General features: G+C 40.7%; 1 protein-coding gene across 1 annotated transcript in view; it reads left to right on the top strand.

The window, feature by feature from the left end:
* The window catches only part of LOC111237508 (leucine-rich repeat transmembrane neuronal protein 4-like), a 101,232-nt gene that overhangs the window by 8,064 nt on the left and 72,255 nt on the right, over positions 1–20,913 (top strand). Inside the window, exon 2 of the mRNA XM_022766631.1 lies at positions 960–2,521. Within this exon, the coding sequence (XP_022622352.1) occupies positions 960–2,521 (1,562 nt within the window). The remainder of the gene's footprint in view (positions 1–959; positions 2,522–20,913) is intronic.

Consider the following 20,913-nt stretch of genomic DNA (forward strand, 5'->3'; position numbering starts at 1 on the left):
TTTTGAAATGGTTTTTAAGACATGAATAAAATAGTCAAAAGTTCCTGAGTTGTACTTTGGCTAATACAAATGACACATTTATACATTTACATTTAAGGACCTAAGGATGTCTATATAGTTCTATATCTATATAATGTGTATACCTATAGCTGTAGATACTGTCTCTCTGGGATTGCATTTAGGAATATTAGTCTGTAATTCAGTAGGAGGATCACTTACTTAACTACTGCAATAGTTGGAAGCAATCTCTCAAAAGCAAGATGAAAGGAAGTTCTACCATTTTGAACCAGGTTTTTATCTTCCGGCATTTCCACATCAGTTGGGATGTGGAAAAGTCTTAGTTCCTTTGGGATATAACAGCAGTTATTAACAAATTTTCCTGACTTTCACAGCTCAATGTTACATTTTCTGGTGACTTTGCTTTTAAGCTTTTATGTTTTTTGGCAAAGGGGGTTAGTGTCCTTCCCATTCAGATGCACACTCATTAATCACCACATTGAATAAGAGCTAAAAACACAAAAGAGTTGACTTTTTGCAGCAGCATCATTACTTGATAAGAAATCAAGTGAGATGATAAGAAAACCATGTAAATGTAGAAGCACAGATACTTGATACTTGCCTCAGGATACTTAAGAAGTTCTAGACAAAGCTACTAAGATGACAAGGCCTCATCTTCTCTTGGGCAATAAGTCACATCTGGGCATATGTGAGTATATCTTCCCAAGAAAAAAATTAAAATAGATAGGACAGATAGGTTGTTGAAAATCATAATTTACAACATCCAACACCTGGAAAAATAGATGTGTGGCATCCATTTGTTTATTTATACTGTTTATTAAGTTTTTCCTTTTTAAGGAAAATTGCAAGTAACAATTTAGGGGTTTGGATTTTGTAATAAGCTCATCTTCTTTACATTCTCCTCTTGTCTCTTTTTCCTCTCCCTCTCCCCTTCCTTACAGGCTCTGCTCTGCGGCGTCGCTGGCTAGTAGTCCAACTCCTGATGCAGGTGTGGCTGGCGGCGAATCCATCTTTGAGTGAGCGCCCATGCCCCAAAAGCTGTCGCTGTGATGGAAAAATTGTCTACTGCGAGTCAAGCGCCTTTCGCGATGTTCCCAAGAACCTCTCAGGAGGTTGTGAAGGCCTGTCCTTACGGTACAACAGCCTTGCCAGTCTTCGCGCTGGACAGTTTGTTGGTCTCAACCACCTCATCTGGCTCTACTTGGATCACAATTACATTGCCTCTGTGGATGGAATGGCCTTCCAGGGGGTTCGCAGGCTCAAAGAGCTGATCCTGAGCTCCAACAAGATCACATCCCTCCACAACACCACATTCCACCCTGTCCCTAATTTGCGTAATCTGGACCTGTCCTACAACAAACTGCAAGCCTTGCAGCCTGGACAGTTCCAGGGCCTACGGAAGCTTCTCAGCCTTCACATACGCTCAAACTCTCTAAAAATCATCCCAGTGCGTCTGTTCCAAGATTGCAGAAATCTTGAGTTCCTGGATCTGGGTTACAACCGCCTGCGCAGTATCACTAGGAATGCATTTTCAGGCCTGGTCAAGCTCACTGAGCTACATCTGGAGCATAACCAGTTCTCCAAGATCAATTTCTCTCACTTTCCTCGTCTCTACAATCTGCGGGCACTTTATCTGCAGTGGAATCGCATTCGCTCAATGAGCCAGGGCCTCACCTGGACCTGGGCCTCCATCCAGAAACTGGACCTGTCTGGGAACGATCTGACGGAAGTAGATGCGGTAGTTTACCAATGCCTACCCAACCTGCAGACGCTCAACCTGGACTCCAACAAGCTGACCAATGTTTCCCAGGAGGTGGTTGATGCCTGGATCTCTTTGACTACGATTAGCTTAGCTGGGAATGTATGGGACTGTGGCCCTGCTATCTGTCCTCTGGTGGCCTGGCTGAGAAACTTCAGAGGAGCAAAGGAGACCACCATGATCTGTGCCTCCCCCAAGAAAGCTCAGGGTGAGAAAGTTATGGACGCTGTTGAAGCTTTCGGTGTTTGTCAATCAAACCCAGTGACAACGCTCACTGTGAGTATTACTCCAACCCCATCCAATGTCCCTGTGCAGACTGAGCATCGCCCAGCCATTCTGGCTTCACCTACTGGTTCTGGAAAGAGAGGAGAAGGATCTGTGAGAGGCCCCACGTCGTCAGCCGTTACCCCACCTGTGGCACTTCCCCCAGAGCAAGACTTGGAGCCTGTGTCCTTCCATAAGATTGTGGCTGGAAGTGTTGCCCTTTTTCTATCTGTCGCGATGATCCTGTTGGTAATCTACGTGTCTTGGAAGCGCTATCCTAGCAGCGTCAAGCAGCTGCAGGAGCATTCGGCAGCGGCCCGCAAACGCCGCAAGAAAGCTAGAGAGACGGAGCGCACCCTGAGCTCTCCGCTGCAGGAGTACTATGTGGACTACAAGCCCACCAACTCTGAGGCCATGGATGTGCTTGTCAATGGGACCGGACCCTGCACCTATACCATCTCAGGCTCCCGAGAATGCGAGGTATGACCCACACCACCGCCACTCCTCCTAAACAAAACTCTGTCCACAGCGAAGCGACCAGAGGTAATTATTTACTCTGCTTTGATAGATGATAAGTCTGCTACTTGATTACTTACCCTTACAGAGCAGGTTAGTTAAATACATGGTGTACCCGTGGGTTTTTATTGAACGAAGCAGAGGTAGTTTTCGGAACACTTTGTGTATAACAAGATATCTCTTGTTTTCAGATGGGTGTTTGTATATTCGCTTAAACCTTAATCTCTGTTGAGATGCAAATGTTTGTTTTGCCGCAGAATTGTACAGAAATACAGATAAATGAGGCTGATTACATTTCCTATTCTGCATAATCTCGAGCTTAAGCTTTGCTGTTTGTGATAAGGCATTTGTGCTAGTTTAGGTACTCGTTTGCTTTTTTTTTTTTTTTTGCTTGCACATCACAAGCTTTGTGCTTTGTGTTTGCTCTACTGCTATTCAGTTTTTGATGAGGGGGAGAATAGCTGAATGGAAGATAAGAAGATTCACTTATGGACAGTGGATGTGAATGCTAATAGAGACTCTTGTCACTGAACAGAGCTTCCTCTGAACTGATGACTGCACATTTTTCCTGACATAGCTGTGACTGAAGATACTTGTTGGAAAATAGTTAATGCTCATAGTCTCCCAACTGCACTCGCTTTCTGATTTTTTTTCATTTCCTTTCTTTGCAAACTGACTTGCTGAACCTACTCACTTGTTTACTCTCTAGCCTAATTGATTAGTCACACATAAACTGAAATGCACACTTTCACTGGCCATCCACACTTGAACTCACACGGGGAAAGAAAGTTATGCAGTTTATGACACCCACGCATGCACACATACACACACACACACACACAAACACACAAAGAAGTAGTGTTTGATATTCCCGTAAGGAGTGGGAATCCTTTGAAATGTTTTGTACACAGGCAAGTGAATTTCTTCAAAACAGTATTTACAGACTACAGCAATGTGGGAATACCACTTCTCTTCTCCTTTTACTTTCAGTTGCTATGCTCTTGTGTATCTGACATACTGTACCGTTCTTACTTAAACCTTTTATTCCACTGTAGAGTTTCCCCGGGTTTTCCAAGCTACGGGAACCAAAGCTTCTCTAGAACTCTATTACTTATCATTGATTAACCGGCCCAGTTGTAACAAGGGGGCTGATGATAGGCCAAACCCACCTGGATGATCAGGCAGCCCACTCTCTCAAAGCTGTAACTCAACAGGCCGTAAGACACATTATATATTTTCACATTACCAGCCCACTAATACTCAGTCTAGTATCTAGACTTTCTCTGCATTTCCATGGCATGAATTTCTGTCAGGTTCCCTCCGGAGGAATGAGTATAAATGCAGAGGTTTAAACAGAAAGGAGGAGGAGGTGGAGGAGAGCTGGATCCTCCACACTCTTTCCCATATCTGTTACTGACCGTCTGGCTTTCATCGAGAGGCAGGTCACCTGGTAAGGGAGCGTGCCTATGTTCTCACAGCCCTATGTTCCCACAGCCCTATATTCCTCTTTTATACCCTTTCAGAACACTTTGCATCCACGTTCCACGGCGTCTTCACATTTATCCACCTCAGCGATCGTTTTTGTAAAGCATTGTTTTCAGTTACGGAATTCACCGTTCTAATGTGGACGGAAGGGCTAACCGGATAAATATTACCCGGGTTAGTGTGGACATGGGCTTATGGGAACATATAAGACTGTGGGAAAATAGGGCCTAATTTTCAAAGCATTCTTAGGAATGTGGGAACATAGGGCTGACCCCCCTTGTAACACGTAACATTTGCAGGTTGTTCGAAAAGGTTTGATTGCAAAGAGGGAGCACATATCTCAGCTGCCACTTTGTTTGCCTTGGCCCTCCACTACAGAGGCACTACAGAGACAGTGATATGTAATGTGATTTTTATTTATTACTTTTTTTAAACGTGATACTCCACGTAAAGTTATGTTCTGTAGGGGAATGAAAGTAGAAGACGCAAGTAATGATTTTCAGCAGCTGTATTTCTGTATTTCTTTCCAATGCAGAACAACCTTCCATTAAAATATACCATTTTCACATGACCTCATTTTGACACATCTTTTGTGGCTTCAGCATGACATGCTGTCGCCTAGTCAACAAAATGCATGCTAGGACATTTTATTTTCGGATCATGAATGATCTTATATAAATGGAGTCTGTTTACAGCCTACCATTTACAGAGGCTGAAAAAAATGAAACCAGGAACTGTAAAATGCAATATTATCCAGTACAAGCACATTGCAAATATTGAATATTGACAGAATAATATAATAGAGATGTATTGACATTCCAGGTGCAGTCCTAACAGATAGACTTAAAATAAGCTTCCCAGAGGTAATATTTGTTGTGGGGTATTTTGGATCTCACAAGCTTGCGCACGTGTTCATGTTCTTGTGACCATCTCCTATAATGTAAATTATTAGCTAGTTAATTGCAAAGCACACAGCAGCTGACTTCTGCCCTCAGGAATCATATTAATATGAAAAATGGCATAACGATAGATGAACTTTCAAATTAGCAGTCGTGCCCTCAATGTTGATCTGCGGATTGGTCAGTTCATTTCAGGTTCGTTTAATTTTTCATTTTTTCAATTCTTTGACTAAGCCATTTATATATATAAGCCATTACAAAGTTGTCCTGGGGGGGGGGGGTTTATTGGTAGCTCACATGTGTTGGACATTCACGCTGTCAGAGAACTTAAAAAATGTCATACTGTATGTGAGGAGTGTTAATTAGAGAATGTTAATGTCAACACTAACATAATATCAGGTAAACAATGGAAGGCTATTGCAGTGAGGATCAGGAGGAATTAACAGAGCTGGGGAGGAGGGGATACTGTCACACTAGGTGAAGGCAACCAAAAAAAAAAAAAGCACTGGTTACATTCCAGTACTTCACATTACAAGGTATTCTGAACACTTATTTTTATTGCAGATGCCCCATGCCAGTGGTATCGGATTGATAATGAACGGTCTGAGGCGGCCCTATAAGAGACCTTATCTATTAAAGGTGCCCTCCACCTCCACTTAAAGGGACTGCACACAAAATGCCTCACAGCGTCTCCATCAGTGTGAACTAGAAGAGGGCTTGAAATCATTGCATCTATCATTAGCCTTTTTTTATCTTGACTTGACTGAACTTGCCAATTTAGCTGTCTCTTTTATCTAGTGAGCCAAATAAAGCAGGAGTTAACACATTCTAAGAGGGGCAAGGGCTAAATCAACACTACAGAGTCAGTCGAGTGTAATAACTCGGAGGCATTTGATATTCATCAACAAACATATGAAGGAACTGTCGACGAAGATATAAGAGCCAGAAGAAAGCAGAAAGTTTTTGTTCTTTCAGAATTGAGGGCAAAACTGGAATAGATCCAGAGCAATATAAAGGAAGGTTGTTAAAGGACAAAGTGAAGTGAGCCCTTCTTAAAATAAGATAAAATAAGATATCTGCAGGACTACAGGGCTCCCAATAAAAAAGTTTGAAACTATACAAGTCTCATGAGCAGCATTCGATCAATTGATCTTGAGCAGGTTTTACAATTTCTGATGCTTTCCACTTCCTCTAAACTGTGTAGGTGACCCCCCCACCTTACACAGGTGATGTAAGTCAGGCTGAAAGGTGAGATGTGTTCATACATACACTATAAATATCAGTAAAAGAGCATATGAACAAAGCTAATCAGTGCTTCATTTCTACAAAATACGTAGAGTATCTTTAAAGGAGCTATTTGTAAGCTAATTTGTAATTTGTTGTGGAGGTATTACAACCTCTTGTCTTGTAAATGCAACGATGGCCGAAGCTCGTCAAGCGACAATTGCCACCACCTGCTCCTGACAGCAAACCGTGTCAGAAAAAACATACAAATGGCCCCTCTAAGCATACATTTATGCAATGTCTCATGTTGGAAATTTTTTATTTAAAGTGTTTTAAGATAGAATATCTTGGATTTACCTATGCAAGGAAGACAAGAGCATATATGGGAGGTACAGTAGCAGTACAGACTCCTGGCTGTGCATCTTTTGGTTAGTGTCCCTGGGCTATTTTTTTTTTTTTTTTAAGGCCTGAGGCCTACTCTGCCCCTCCCTCCCTGGCTTCCTGCAAATTGCTAATCAACTCAGTACACCTGTAGGGGATTGTTTTTGCAGCAATGTTACATTTTGGCCTCAGGTTTCAAATAGCACCACCTGTAAAGCTATATTCATACTATGTGACATTATGCATGAAAACTGTTTAAGCTAACTTTGTGGAGGAAAAGTGAGTGAAGGCCTAACGCTCTGCTAATTCCTCTCACAATAACAGGTCTGTGTCGATGAGACTCTTTCTTTCTGAAATCCCTGCACTCTCCTCCATTTTGTTTCTTGAGATATCCTTGAAAATGCATCCTCTCCAGCCTTATCTGTCCCTCTGTCTCATCTTAAAATGTTGTAGAGGGGAGACAGGAACTATCAGTCAGCAGTCCACAAAGTCCTGAGTTCATCTCAGAATGTGCTCCGATCTTGTTTCTACATTTTGTTGCTCTCTCGTAGACATAAATCACTCGGCGGTACGTGGCAGCACCTGCTGCACTCTCCCCACCTCTCTCAGCCTGGCTGTCTCTCCTCAGACACGAGGCCATAGCTGCTCGGGTCTGCTCATCTCTCCTGAGTGGGAATTGCTTATTCCTCCGGTGTCACTCTTACCGTTTCTTTCATTTGGATTCTGTGCCATCACTATAACTCACCCTGGACCTCTCCACATGATTGTCCTCTCTCAGCCCGCCGGTCCACTTGATATGAATGTGAGGTTTGGCAAGCCTTTTTAGTGAATTACCTGAAGATGGTGCAATCCTCATTTTCCTATGTCACTTCAACCTTCAACAGAGAGGATTATTTCAATCATTTCATTCCCATCTTCCTTTGATCTTTTTGACTGTAGCTGTACTCCCGATGCGGACAGTGGACTTAACCTGATCTTGAGTCTGTGCCCCTTATGGCCTCCGTCACCTTTTCAAGTAACAGAACATCCTCGGCCATTTTTGTCTAGCCCATCTTGTAATCTGTCCACACCATATGGTAACAATTTTTTTTTTCCTTCCTTTACTCCTCTCATCTTCTTTGACTTTATAAAGTTTCCACGTGTCTAGAATTCAATCATCATCCTTTGACCTCTACCACCTTCCACACAGATCCGCTCATTCCTTGCCTCATGCTGCTCGGCAGCCTGAAACCGAGTTAACTAAGCAGACATCATTCTTTGCTGCTGACACAAAGTGGCTCAAATCTTCCTCTTTGATAAGGATGTCGATGATATGCCAGGCCTGCTCTGCCACTAGCGTTGCAGATAATTCACCTACTGCCATCTCATCTTCCCCCAACACATGTCTTCCTTTTGTTAGGAAGGCCTGAAACTCATTTCTGCCAGCGGGACTGCTACCTGGCCTTTTGACGTCAAGTCCTCTCTTCTTCTGATACTGCTTCTGACCTTTTCCAAACTACAATCATCCACTAACTATAATGTCACACGGCATATGGCTGTGTTTGAATTAATTATCTTGTTCCTGTGTTTAAGAACCTCCGACTCATCTGATACTCCAAACTAGACTATTAGCTATATGGCACCTACTTCTCTTTCAATGCGCTGTCCTTTATCCTGAGGTCGTTGCCACTCACCGTAATGTTGAGAGAAATCTCTCTCTCTCTTTTACGCCTCTGGCTCTAATACAGTAAATCATCAAATGTTCTTAAGACTTCGGCACACATAATGTTAACAGAAATGCCAAATTACACAAAATGAAAAGCTTCTTAAACATGAGGATTTGACTGCCCTTCACTTTTATGTGCCTGTAGATTTAAATTCTCTCTGATTTCAACCGTGGATGAGGCAAATACGAACGTTTCGAAGACATCACCTCGGGCCCTGAAATCACGAAGTGCAATTTTCTTACATATACAAAGAGAATGGTTAATCAACAAGTAAAAAGAAAAAAAATGAACAGACTTACTAATTAATAATTGAAATAATTGCTAGCTGTAGCCCTAATCATCTGCACTGGATGATTAAACTTACTGTTTATTTCAGTGCTAAATATCTTGGTTTCTATAATCACTGTCTGTTTTTCTTAGACTGATGACACTCAACAGCAACTCAACAACAAATCCCAATCTGTTGCTCAGAAATTAAGCAAGAACTCCTTGATGAAAGGCAAAGTACATCGTAGCTATACTACTTGACGATTGACATCATAGTTATAACAAAACAACTTTAAATCTGTGGTAGGATTAGGGTTAGTGTCGAAGTCGCCACACCAGTCTCTCTTGGCAGCTTCAGCAACATCAAGCTCCTTATTTGCTTCGTATTTCATACTTAGGGAGGGAAGCCATTATTTGCACGACCACAGCATGTTGCAACATGTAAACATATTTTAATATTTTAAGCAGCTGAACAGAGAAACAATGGTGCTTTTTTTTCTAATTTCTCAAAATTGAGGCCTGCACCGCTGTTTACAAACTTGTATTTGCTTGCTGGATTTATGTCCACAGTGTGAGTCCTATGCCTGAGCAAACTAGACCAGTTTTGCCATAGACTGGTTATTTGAGAAAGCATTCTGCTGTATCACTTTATTGTTGGCCTTGCTAATGGGATTTGTTACTTTTTTGTCACTCAAACACCCCTGAGATAAGACTGCAAAATGAGAATGTAAACACAAGGCCTTGAAATCTAAAGGTAAAAATATATTGTTACTCATTTGTCCAGCGCCATTGTACAGCAGTGGGTGTTTGTTTTTTTGAAGGTATGAGGCAGTTTCTCTTCTCTCTCTCTCCCTGTTTCTCTCTCCCTCTCTCTACAGTCCAAGGTCATGGTGTCAGATTGTTAATTGCTCAGAAAAAATCAACACAAACACCGGGAGGCTAGCCAAGGGCAAGTAAGCTATCTGTAATTCAGTGGGGAGGCTGAACTTCTCGATGCTAGTGTCTACTGTCGACAATTAGCCATGTAGGAGACTTCAAACATGCGCTGCGCGTGAGAGAGCAGGTCTGTCATCCTCTAATCCTGTCTGTTTCACACTCTGGTTCCATGCCGCTGCTTTCTGCACTCCCATTTGATCCATGCTTAATGAGGGTGTTAGATCACCAATATAGCAATTACTTTACCTGGAAAAGAGGAAAGAGTCTTTTCTGTTTCTCCCAGTTTCCACAGTGCAAGCCCAAGTACATCATTAAGGCTAAGCTTCCTGATGCTCTGCCTCTGTTATCTTTTCTCCTCGTCTCTGATACTCATCTTAAAATCTTTTGCAATTGGCATCTGATGCACTTGCTTTGTACCGACTTGCTCTGCAATCATTATTGTTTTTCCCCTACTGGACCGTTCACGTTCAAAGGCGTTTTTTTTCAAAGCTGTGCATCATTTGTTTTACAGAGGTCCTTTGTCTGTTTTACTACCTCTTATTTGCTTTACTACCTACTGATACAAGTATCGCTACTCCACACAGCCTGTTCTCTTCAGACCCCCACATGGATGAGAAATCTTCAATGCCACATTGTAACTGCGTGTAACTGGACAAAGCAACAAAAAAACAGCCTGTTTTTATAAGTTGGATATCATAAAAAAAAAAAAAAAAAAAAAAAAAAAAAGGGAGAAAAAAAAGTCCAGATTACTGACAGAACAAAAGCTGGAAGGGTAATATCACATTAGAGCTGTGGCTTCCTAAACTGCCAAACTAGCATGTGTCCTACAGCTACAGTTATTGCAGCGTGAAATATACAATCCTGTTAGAGAAACTGTGCAGCCGCGACGCAACAAGCACATCGCAAACATCTGCATCCTATTAAGTGAGCTCTCTCTAAAAAAATTTGAGTTCCTGTTGGAGTGTGCCAGCGGCAGGTGTACCGCACCTTTGTAGTCACGGTAGCAAAAATGAACACGGTTTTGGAGCTTTTGGGACAGCCACAGTTTGGTTGGGTTTAGGAAAAGATGGTGCAACAGTCGTGGAGAAAAAAAAAGAACAATGTTGGCTATGTCCTGTATTTTGTCGACGCATCCACCTTACAAGAAATGGTAACTATAGGTCATAATGAGCTTTTTGTACTTGACAATAATCTTGTTTTTCAACCTTCAATGAATAATAATCCCATTCAAGGATTTTTTCACATTTGTGTCTGTATCTTAAAAAAGAAGGAATGACAAAAGTTGTTGCACATAGAATGGCAAAAAAGAAATCTCTATTTCATAATACTTAAAACAAGTACTCTGTGTGCTGCATCTCTTTTATGATTTCAGCATAGTTGAGAAAGTAGTTCCTGGCATTTCACAGAACAATTTACTCTCTTTTCACATAGTTGTGTTAAATGCGTGACAGTTTCGTGGAATTACGGGAAGGTTAGAGGACATTAGCACCCCAATGAAGCACTCATTTTTTTCTCATTAACTATAAGATCATTTTCAGTAAGGTTGGACAGCCTTACTATCACCCTGGCCATTAGTCACTAAATTCAAATACTTGTAAATCAGTAAGTATGAGGGAAGATGAAGATGAGTCATCCATGGGCCTGCATCTAAGTACACCGCTAAGTACCTGCAACAGTACATCTGTTCAAGCCTATAGTGCAATAAAATGAAGAAATAAAAGGTGACCAAGCCATCCCTATGATAGGCATTTTTAATCCCTTTTTTTTTTATCCACACTTACTGTTGAATGAAGCACTTCTGCTGAAGTTGTGCAGGCTAGTTCACATTTACCAGAAAATGATGTGCTATTTAATGAATTGACAATGAGTCAAGTATAATTAGCCTGTCATCGTTGCATAACGCTGCTGTCAAATATTTTAGCTTTCCAAAGTCAATTTTATATTTCTGTTTAATAGGTTTCATGGGGCCTAGTGTCAAGAAACTTACTCAGAATTAAAGACTGCTTCTTTCAAGGAACTAAACTCTCAGTTCATTACTTCTAAGGAGACTTGTTATCTGATTCTATAGCTCGTCTTAATTAACTAACTACTGTAATTAAGAGAAATATTCAACAAAAAAAGACAGGGGAGATGCTTCCTCTTTGCAGTTTCCTGTGGGTGGACAGAGTATTAACAGTAAAAAAAACACAACTGTTTCTTCTTTTTTGATTAATTAATTATTTTTTTTATTTTTTTTTGCTGTTAAGAAAGGAGCAAAGTGCATGATCTTCCCACTTTCATTTATGTCTCTTAAAATAGTGCTTTCATATCTTTCTGTAAAACTAGTTAGTAAAAAGCAAATAGAAAAAAAAAAAACATGCAAAAATGTAATATATAACATACACAGTATGTCCCTATATCAAGAGCCATATACATCCTCTGGATATATGATGATATAAGTGTATAATATACGTATAGCCCGTAATGTATATGAAAAACTCGTAGTAAAATTTGTATATGTACATTTCTGATTAATATCTATAATTTATTTTGATATGGTACAACATATTTCAAGTAAAAATGTTAACAATATATATGTGCAGGTTTATTAGAACAGTATACATGCTTATATACATTATTTTAAAATGAATTTCTTATTAATTTTAATGTCTATCTCTCCATTTTGGGTTTGAACTTTTGGAACCCCCATATAATATCGACATATTCTGACAGGCTTTGGCATGGATGCACAGTATATTTATTTATGTGATTTATGGGCAAGACATATATGCCAATATATGAAATTGTTCCTATTAATAGGTTGATATATATTTTTTTTTTTACATGTTTTTATTTCCTATGTACATACAGTATATTTCATTTGCGTATAGGGGAATTATGTGTTGCTTACTTCCTAAGCCAGAAATCATCTCTGAGCCTTGTACGGGTCTTGAACCCCTGGTCTGCAGTGCATTATACCCTTGGCCAACTCCCTCAGGTATTTTTACTGAACCGATTAGACCACCTCTCTGCACTGTGCATGATTGACGGATTACTGATAGATTTCTTGCACCTTTTAAGAGGTGAAAACATACATCTTCTTCATATCTATTCGTAGATTCATATCCATACTGAGCAGATTAATCACAAGCTTCAAAGTAGGTAGCCTTGAACAAATGTGAATATGTAAGTGAGGAGCTGTAAATAGAATTCAACAATTTCTAACTGTTGGAATTGTCTTTGTCAAACTTTTGAAAAATGTATTGTATTGCATAAATTCTAAATCCATTATGTAATCATTTTAAGTCCGAGCAAATACCCTCCCCAGAGCTGAGGAGAAGTTTGTGATTTTATTGGTACTGACAGCGTTTAAGTCATCCTGCCCAGCGAATTCAACAGGCAGAAAAGATAGACTGGCACTCAGGGTTGAAGTGGACTGAGACAGGTAGGCAAGTGAACCTGGCAGAGCAGCGCATTCAACAGGACGGAGCAGTCGACAGGCGGACAGGAGAGGCAGTTAGAAAGCCAGAGAAATCAGGCAGTCATCCAGACTCGACAGCTAGATTGGCAGGCGTCCGTCCACAAAGACACACAGGCCTTTGTCCACGGACAGCTGTCCATCCTCTGATCAGTGATGGCTCAAAGCTTTTTTGAAGTAAGATAATAAGTCTGAGGCAAGGCCGAGCAGATTGGCATGTTTTTCTCTGTGGTCAGATCAAAACCACTATGCACCGAGGATGGTGCATGTGTCCTCAGAATTAAAGGGCACTTTTGATCAAAACTGCTTCCAACTTGTCCGGTTAATTAAGCGACTTGGTGTGAAAAAATTACAGCTGAGATGACAACACAATGGTACAGTTGCATTTACTCCTACACTAGCTGATAGTCGATGTAAATCATACATAGGCTGCTCTAGTTAATTAATATGACAGACTCTTCACTGCAGGGCCAAATAAGCACATAGTTCATTTTCAGTAATGGCCACATTAGAAAATATGGTTCCATTTCAGGTTGTTGTGGTTTGAAACAATTAGTTGATTGAGTGCAGTCAATGGAAAATGAATCAGCAACACATATTTCTGAGGTTTTAGACTTTTCATCACACCACACAAGCAACAACAGGTTGGTGAGCGAATCAGATGAGAGCCTCTCCTCTGATTGGTTGTTTTCTGAACGATCAAATGAAAATATAGCAGATTTCAGGTAAACACTCAGAGAAACCAAATCCTTCAAGGTTGGACAGTGGGCCCGGAAAGACTGGGCTTTGGGCATGGCTGAGGGCTGTGGCTGAGGGCTATGGCTGCTTCGTTGTGACATCACAAAGTTACAGAAGTCCTGACAGCTTGTTTCTGAATACAGGTTGTGTGCATTTCTCTGTGGACTGAGCGCTTTGATACTTTCACTGTATTAATATAGACCTAGACCTGCTTTATAATCAAAAAAACTTCACTTTCTAGATGATATGAGATTTGTTCTGCATGATCACATCAATATTGAAAACTACAGGGGGACACTGTCAGTCTAATGAAAACAATCGCATTTGACATCTTTCTTCCAGCTTCATGGGCGACATAGTCAGAGTGCAGTTGTAGTCTTTATAGTTTGGAGGTCTAAACCCAAATGTGTTTTCGCTTGTTACGAGGTTTGTTAGTGACAGTAACTTGTGGGGCTTCTCTGAGCTTTCTGGCGAGACTTTCATTCAGGAATTCGAATCATGCACACACAATTTAGCTTCTCTCAGTTTCAAATTCCATTCAAACAGAAATTTGACATACATTGTCTAAATCAATGTGTACATACAGCAGGCTCCTAACACTTCTACATTTCACATCAGTCCGGCAAGAATCAAAGCGCAGCAGCAAAACCAATCAGACATCAAATTTCCGATGCTGCTGTGATGTCCTGCCAGTCTTTTATGTTGTATATATAAAGAACTCACAAGAAGGGGTGCGGGTGAGTGAAATACATTGATGCTGAAAATCCAATGAAATTTCCCATAGCCCTCAAGTTTGATCCTTCTACAGCGTGTAGGTGTCGGAGCAGGCCGGCTGCATGTGCTGCATCCACTCATGCTGGCATACAAAGTAACCTTCATCTCCCCAGCTGGGCTATTCTCGGAGGTTTCATTCCACTGTGTCTCCTGTTCCTTTTCAAGCCCTTTTCTCTGCTGTGTCAAGCACATATTATTTTTAGTTAATTACCTGTCTCTGCCAACCTGCAGCATCCCACTCTGTGGCCTGACTGCATCAGCCCGATGCAGGTTGCCTTCCACTGCAGGAAAAAAATGTAGACCCCTCATGATTGATGACTTCTGTTGTCCCACTGCTTCACTTTAGTATTCCAGCCTCACATATCCAAGCTGCAAAAAACACATAATACAAACACATGTTCTTAGAACAAACCCTGGCCTGTGGTCCACTTTTATTTTATTTTTTTCATGCACGGTGATCCAACACAAACAAGAACGGCATCCCAAGACATTTGTGAAGGAGAAGGGGAAAACAAGTGGCTACACTATCATTGCTCTCCAATACACATACTCAAGCAATATCTGCCCCATGATGCAACACGCTCCATGTAGCAAATGTCATATATTTGGAGGCCATCTTTCACAGTAAAATACAATGGTCCCTCTTATTGATTGGATTACCAAGGTAATAAAAGCTCTGTATTGACAAAACTGACAATGGATACGTTGGGGATTGATTGTGCCATGAAGCTAGTGAGCCTACTTAGGGAGCAGGACCCCTCTCTGTACGCGGAAAACATCACAGCTAATGATGATCATAAAATGATGAAATGAGGAAGATGGCAAACCCCCCTGAGCCTCGTGTCTGTCATAAATCTTGACATGTTTTGCTTAACATTTCAAAATCCTTATAAAATGATTATAATAAGATCAGAATTTTCACTGTTTTGACTCTGTTTTCTAACATTCTGTGCATTGTGTATCTTGTTGCCTTTTAAAGAATAATTATTCACCGCCTTTCAGCTTGCACCAATCGTAATTAATCAAACTGGTATTTGGGGTGTCAAGGGGAATGGTTATGCACAAGGCTACAGAGAATGTCACGGACAGTTGGAGCAGCCTTCTCTCCCTTTTTTTTCTCCCTTTAGGTCAGGCTATCTCAAAATTCTTCCAGCTTTGCAGCAGTGGTTGAATTTTTACCCTGGGACAAGGCATCTCACTACAGTTTTAGACCCTAAAAAACAGCATATTTCCTGCTCAGTTAAGGGCTATTGGTACACTTACATATACAGTGTACAGAAATGTGTTAGCAGTGTGAAAAAACATCTGGGAAATGTGCCTTAAATTGCTCATAAAGAACATTGGACATAACAGATTACAACCAACTGCTCCTGAGCGAGAAAACCACCTGTCACAGGTTTACTGTGTCTTAATTAGTCTGTGGTAATTTGATTGAACACACACATTTATTTAAGAATGTTTACCAGGTAAGCCTGGGACCAGGTATTACATTTAGATTTTGGCACAGGGCCCCAGTACGAGGACTCGAGATTAGATAAAAATTGACTGATTGAAGTGATTAGGAATGTCACTATTCACCTCATCATATTTAGTTAGTTTAGTTTACAGGTCTTGGGAAGTACCAGTGCATATGTGAAAGGCTTGTGTGATAAATTACTTCAAGTATTATAACTTCAGGGTCAGTTGGGGTTGAGGTTTGAAAATAAAAGCTTGGCTGTTTGGAGTTAGAAAGACATGAATTTACCATTCTCTGCAACCCATTCCTTATGTGTGGCTTAAGGCCAAATCTCTGACTGAATTGTCAGCAGTTGAGATGCATCGTGGGTAATGTAGGCACCAGATTTTGTAAAGCAAATTGAAAAGATGTCTTTGGTTTGGCTACATCAATTTTGACCTTTATTTATTTATTTTGTAATGTTGCAGTACATCTTCCGTAAAGGAGCTATTTATAAGTTTTGCTATTGCTACATAGCCAACGTTAGCATTGTTACCAGTCTTGAAGAAACGTGGTGAGTTCAGCATCAAACTTCATTCCTTTACTCATCATGAGCTGTCTCCTGCGGTGGAGAGAAACGCCAGTGTTAACTCTTGTCTTTTCTTCTACTGAAGTTAGCATGCTAACCAGCTAGCCCTGTCAGCATTATAGCATTATTATAGCATCTTGTCTTGCAATGATGGTCGACAATCACCACCAGGCAAGAAACCATGTTCAGCGGCAGAGAGAATTTTGTAATATCCCCTTTAAAAGCTACTTCTTTTAGCTATCTATCTTCTTTTAGTAATTACCAGTGAACCTTGCACGATCTAAGAGGTTTATAGAGTTTAGTGCAAATACACTAAAATAATATAATTATAATATTGAACTACTTGTTCCCTCCTGCTACCCTTGTAATGACTTGTGCAGTGAAAGAGTGGCTGTGTTTTCAGGGTTCTTAAAGGGCAGTTATACGTCTTCTTTCTGCTGCACTGATGTTCTAGTACTGCTCATTATTGGTGATTTTGATACAGAAAATACTTCCAGCTTCTTTGTGACTGTTTTATCTTCTAAAATGTGACGATTTGCTGCATTTCTCAGTTGACATCATTGTAAATTGAATATTTTCTTATGTTGACTGGAAAATGTCAGATTAATCAATAGTAAAAAATAATCATTAGCTGCATCTCCCTTGCACCTAGTTTCACATTTTTTTTCCATGTCCCAGCTGTTCTCGAACCTACAGTCGTGGTCAAAAGTTTACATACACTTGTAAAGAACATAATGTCATGGCTCTCTTGAGTTTCCAGTTATTTCTACAACTCTGATTTTTTTCTGATAGAGTGATTGGAACAGATACTTCTTTGTCACAAAAAACATTCATGAAGTTTGGTTCTTTTATGACTTTATTATGGGTTAACAGAAAAAGTGACAAAATATGCTGGGTCAAAAATATACATACAGCAACATGAAATAGCAATTTTGGTGATTTAGAAAGTTGTGTCAATGAAATGAGCTTCATAGCATGGTCTCTTAACTTCTTGTGAGTGATTATGAGTGACTACAGCTGGTGACTTCTCTGAGGCCATTTAAATAGGGCTGATTGGATACAAACACCCACAAACACTACAATGGGAAAGTCAAAGGAGCTCAGCATGGATCTGAAAAAGCGAATCATTGACTTGAACAAGTCAGGAAAGTCACTTGGAGCCATTTCAAAGCAGCTGCAGGTCCCAAGAGCAACAGTGCAAACAATTGTTTGTAAGTATAAAGTGCATGGCACTGTTTTGTCACTGCCACGATCAGGAAGAAAACACAAGCTATCACCTGCTGCTGAGAGAAAATTGGTCAGGAGGGTGAAGAGTCAACCGAGAACCACCAAAAAGCAGATCTGCCAAGAATTAGAAGCTGCTGGAACACAGGTGTCAGTGTCCACAGTCAAGCGTGTTTTGCATCTCCATGGACTGAGAGGCTGCCGTGCAAGAAGGAAGCCCTTGCTCCAAAAGTGGCACCTTAAGGCTCAACTGAAGTTTGCTGCTGATCACATGGACAAAGATAAGACCTTCTGGAGGGAAGTTCTGTGGTCAGACGAAACAAAAATCGAGCTGTTTGGCCACAATGCCCAGCAATATGTTTGGAGGAGAAAAGGTGAGGCCTTTAACCCCAAGAACACCATGCCTACCGTCAAGCACGGTGGTGGTAGTATTATGCTGTGGGGCTGTTTTGCTGCCAATGGAACTGGTGCTTTACAGAGAGTAAACGGGATAACGAAGAAGGAGGATTACCTTCAAATTCTTCAAGATAACCTAAAATCATCAGCCCGAAGGTTGGGTCTTGGGCGCAGTTGGGTGTTCCAACAGGACAATGACCCCAAACACACATCAAAAGTGGTAATGGAATGGCTAAATCAGGCTAGAATTAAGGTTTTAGAATGGCCTTCCCAAAGTCCTGACTTAAATCCCATTGAGAACATGTGGACAATGCTGAAGAAACAAGTCCATGTCAGAAAGCCATCAAATTTAACTGAACTGCACCAATTCTGTCAAGAGGAGTGGTCAAAGATTCAACGAGAAGCTTGCCAGAAGCTTGTGGATGGCTACCAAAAGTGCCTAATTGAAGTGAAAATGGCCAAGGGACATGTAACCAAATATTAGCACTGCTGTATGTATATTTTTGACCCAGCAGATTTGATCACTTTTTCTGTTAACCCATAATAAAGTCATAAAAGAACCAAACTTCATGAATGTTTTTTGTGACAAAGAAGTATCTGTTCCAATCACTCTATCAGAGAAAAATCAGAGTTGTAGAAATAACTGGAAACTCAAGAGAGCCATGACATTATGTTCTTTACAAGTGTATGTAAACTTTTGACCACAACTGTATCTTGCCTTCATCTAATGTTTAAGGTGGATCCAGTAGGTGACACCATCATCAAATTGCCTTTTTCATCTGCAGTGTGTCTGATGCTTCATTCATTCATCTTACCTGATGTGCAGCCTTTGAGATATGATCCCCAGTGCTATTTTGCCACTGATTATAACCATTAACAAGCAGTCTGTCTGCGAATGGATGAGGTCACTACCCCCAACATTAAAACATTCATCAGGGAATATGATTTACTGGGATGCTCTCACCCAAGTGGGAGGAGATGCTCTTTTGTAACATGGACATTTAAAATGGGACGTATTCCAAAGTGTATCACAATCAATGCAAATAGAAAATTTTAATCAGCTCAGCCATTCTCCTTCACCTCTATTTTGATCGATTAAACTTCACTTCTGCGGCAAATGCATGTCTGATTTGACAATGCAGCTTCTCTCATGTGACATAACCGAGCTCCAATGTGTCTATTCTTTAGACACATTGGAGCTCGACACAGATTCCAGCCTTTAACAGCGTGTGCCATTTTCAGTGCAGAGAACCATTAATGAAGTAGATGTGCATTTGACCCATGATAATGAAATTCTGCATTCACATATTTTTCTAAAGAGATCAACTTTAAACAGTTAAGCAGATTTTTATTTTTTATTTTTTGCCTTTTTAATCAAGGCAGGTTGAGTGTTTTTCGATTTCTTCATAATAAGGGCCAGTGCAGGGCAGTAATCAACATCAGGCTAACCAGATTTGGGTTAACAAATTGATGTTTCGGACCTATGACCGCTAGAGTTGATGAAGGTGAAATAATCTGCACAGTGCACATGAGTGCTTGGGTAAGATTAAAACGGTGGGTGCCAATCTGGTTATCCATTCATTTGAATTAAATCACCTGCAAATGGGATCCACATGACTACAGAACAATGCAGGGGATCATGAGAAATACTGGAAAGATATAATGACACATTCTCCCAGAGTACTGAGGACCTAACTTGATATCTCAAGACTTTTTTTTTTTTTTTCAAGTGGGAACATTTTATGCTGTCACCTAAATTTATCAAGTCAGCTTCAAAGAAAGGCGCGGTATGGAAAGGGCACCGAAAAGGAATGGAAAATTACAAGTTGAGCCAAAAGACAGGAGTAGACAAAAGGAGAGGAGAGAGGCAGAAATGGGTAGGTGGACCTGCAGTAATGTAGGATTTGAGGACAGAGAGAAATTGATAGTTGGAAGGGAGCGCAGGGAAGAGCACACACAGTCACTCTCTCAGCTCTCTCTGACCTGAGAGGCACAGCCTGTTTGATTTAGTGCCAATCAGAGTTTTTAATGTCTGTGCAGCGCATCATAATTTATTAGGATTATCATAAACTTGTGCTGAGAGACAGAGCAGGGGCACTTGTGCCTCCTCTCAGAATGAATTACTTGCTGCGAGCTGGAGCGTCAGTCAGGCCAGAAATGGTGATACCAGCTTTTTCCCACTTTGTTTTTCTCCAATCTTTCAGTGCGGCCCATCAAAGCCGGGACCCACAATAAATATTCATCCCATCATATTCCACCCTGGACGAGGCCAAGGATATTAGATGAAGGAGAGCTAAAGGCAGGTTTGAATTACATTCTGGCTCTGGGGGGGGGGGCGCTGTGTCATGAACAGCAGAGGTGGAGACTTTATAGGAGAATTATTTGCTTTGGACTTAAGAACCAACCAAGTAGAACCAACAACTCCGCCTCTATCCAAACTATATAAAATATGTAGTGTATATAACAACAATACAATACAAGCCCAGTAGGGAATAGCAACTTACAGTATGTTCCTTATATTGGACGAGTAGAGCTTAATTGTATTCATATCTCTAAATATGCACCATTACATGAGTAGAATTGTTGCTATTAATGTGATTAATAGTTAATTAATTATCACTTCTACAACTTCACCCCACTGATCCATGCCCATGTAATTCTCATATTGATTTCCTTGGGTCTCCGGTCTCCTCTGTGGCAGCTGAGCTCCCTGCCTAATTTGAACACTGGGTAAAGGGGGCATTTGTTTCTTCGGCTGTTTTTGTTGAGACTGAAATGAAGATGCTGATCTCTCATCTATCTGCTGAGCCCTTTTCACTCCGTTTTGATCTCGCAGAAGAAGGAA

This window comes from Seriola dumerili, unplaced genomic scaffold (assembly GCF_002260705.1).
Source record: "Seriola dumerili isolate Sdu_G_001 unplaced genomic scaffold, Sdu_1.0 BDQW01000877.1, whole genome shotgun sequence".
Classification (NCBI taxonomy): Eukaryota; Metazoa; Chordata; class Actinopteri; order Carangiformes; family Carangidae; genus Seriola; species Seriola dumerili.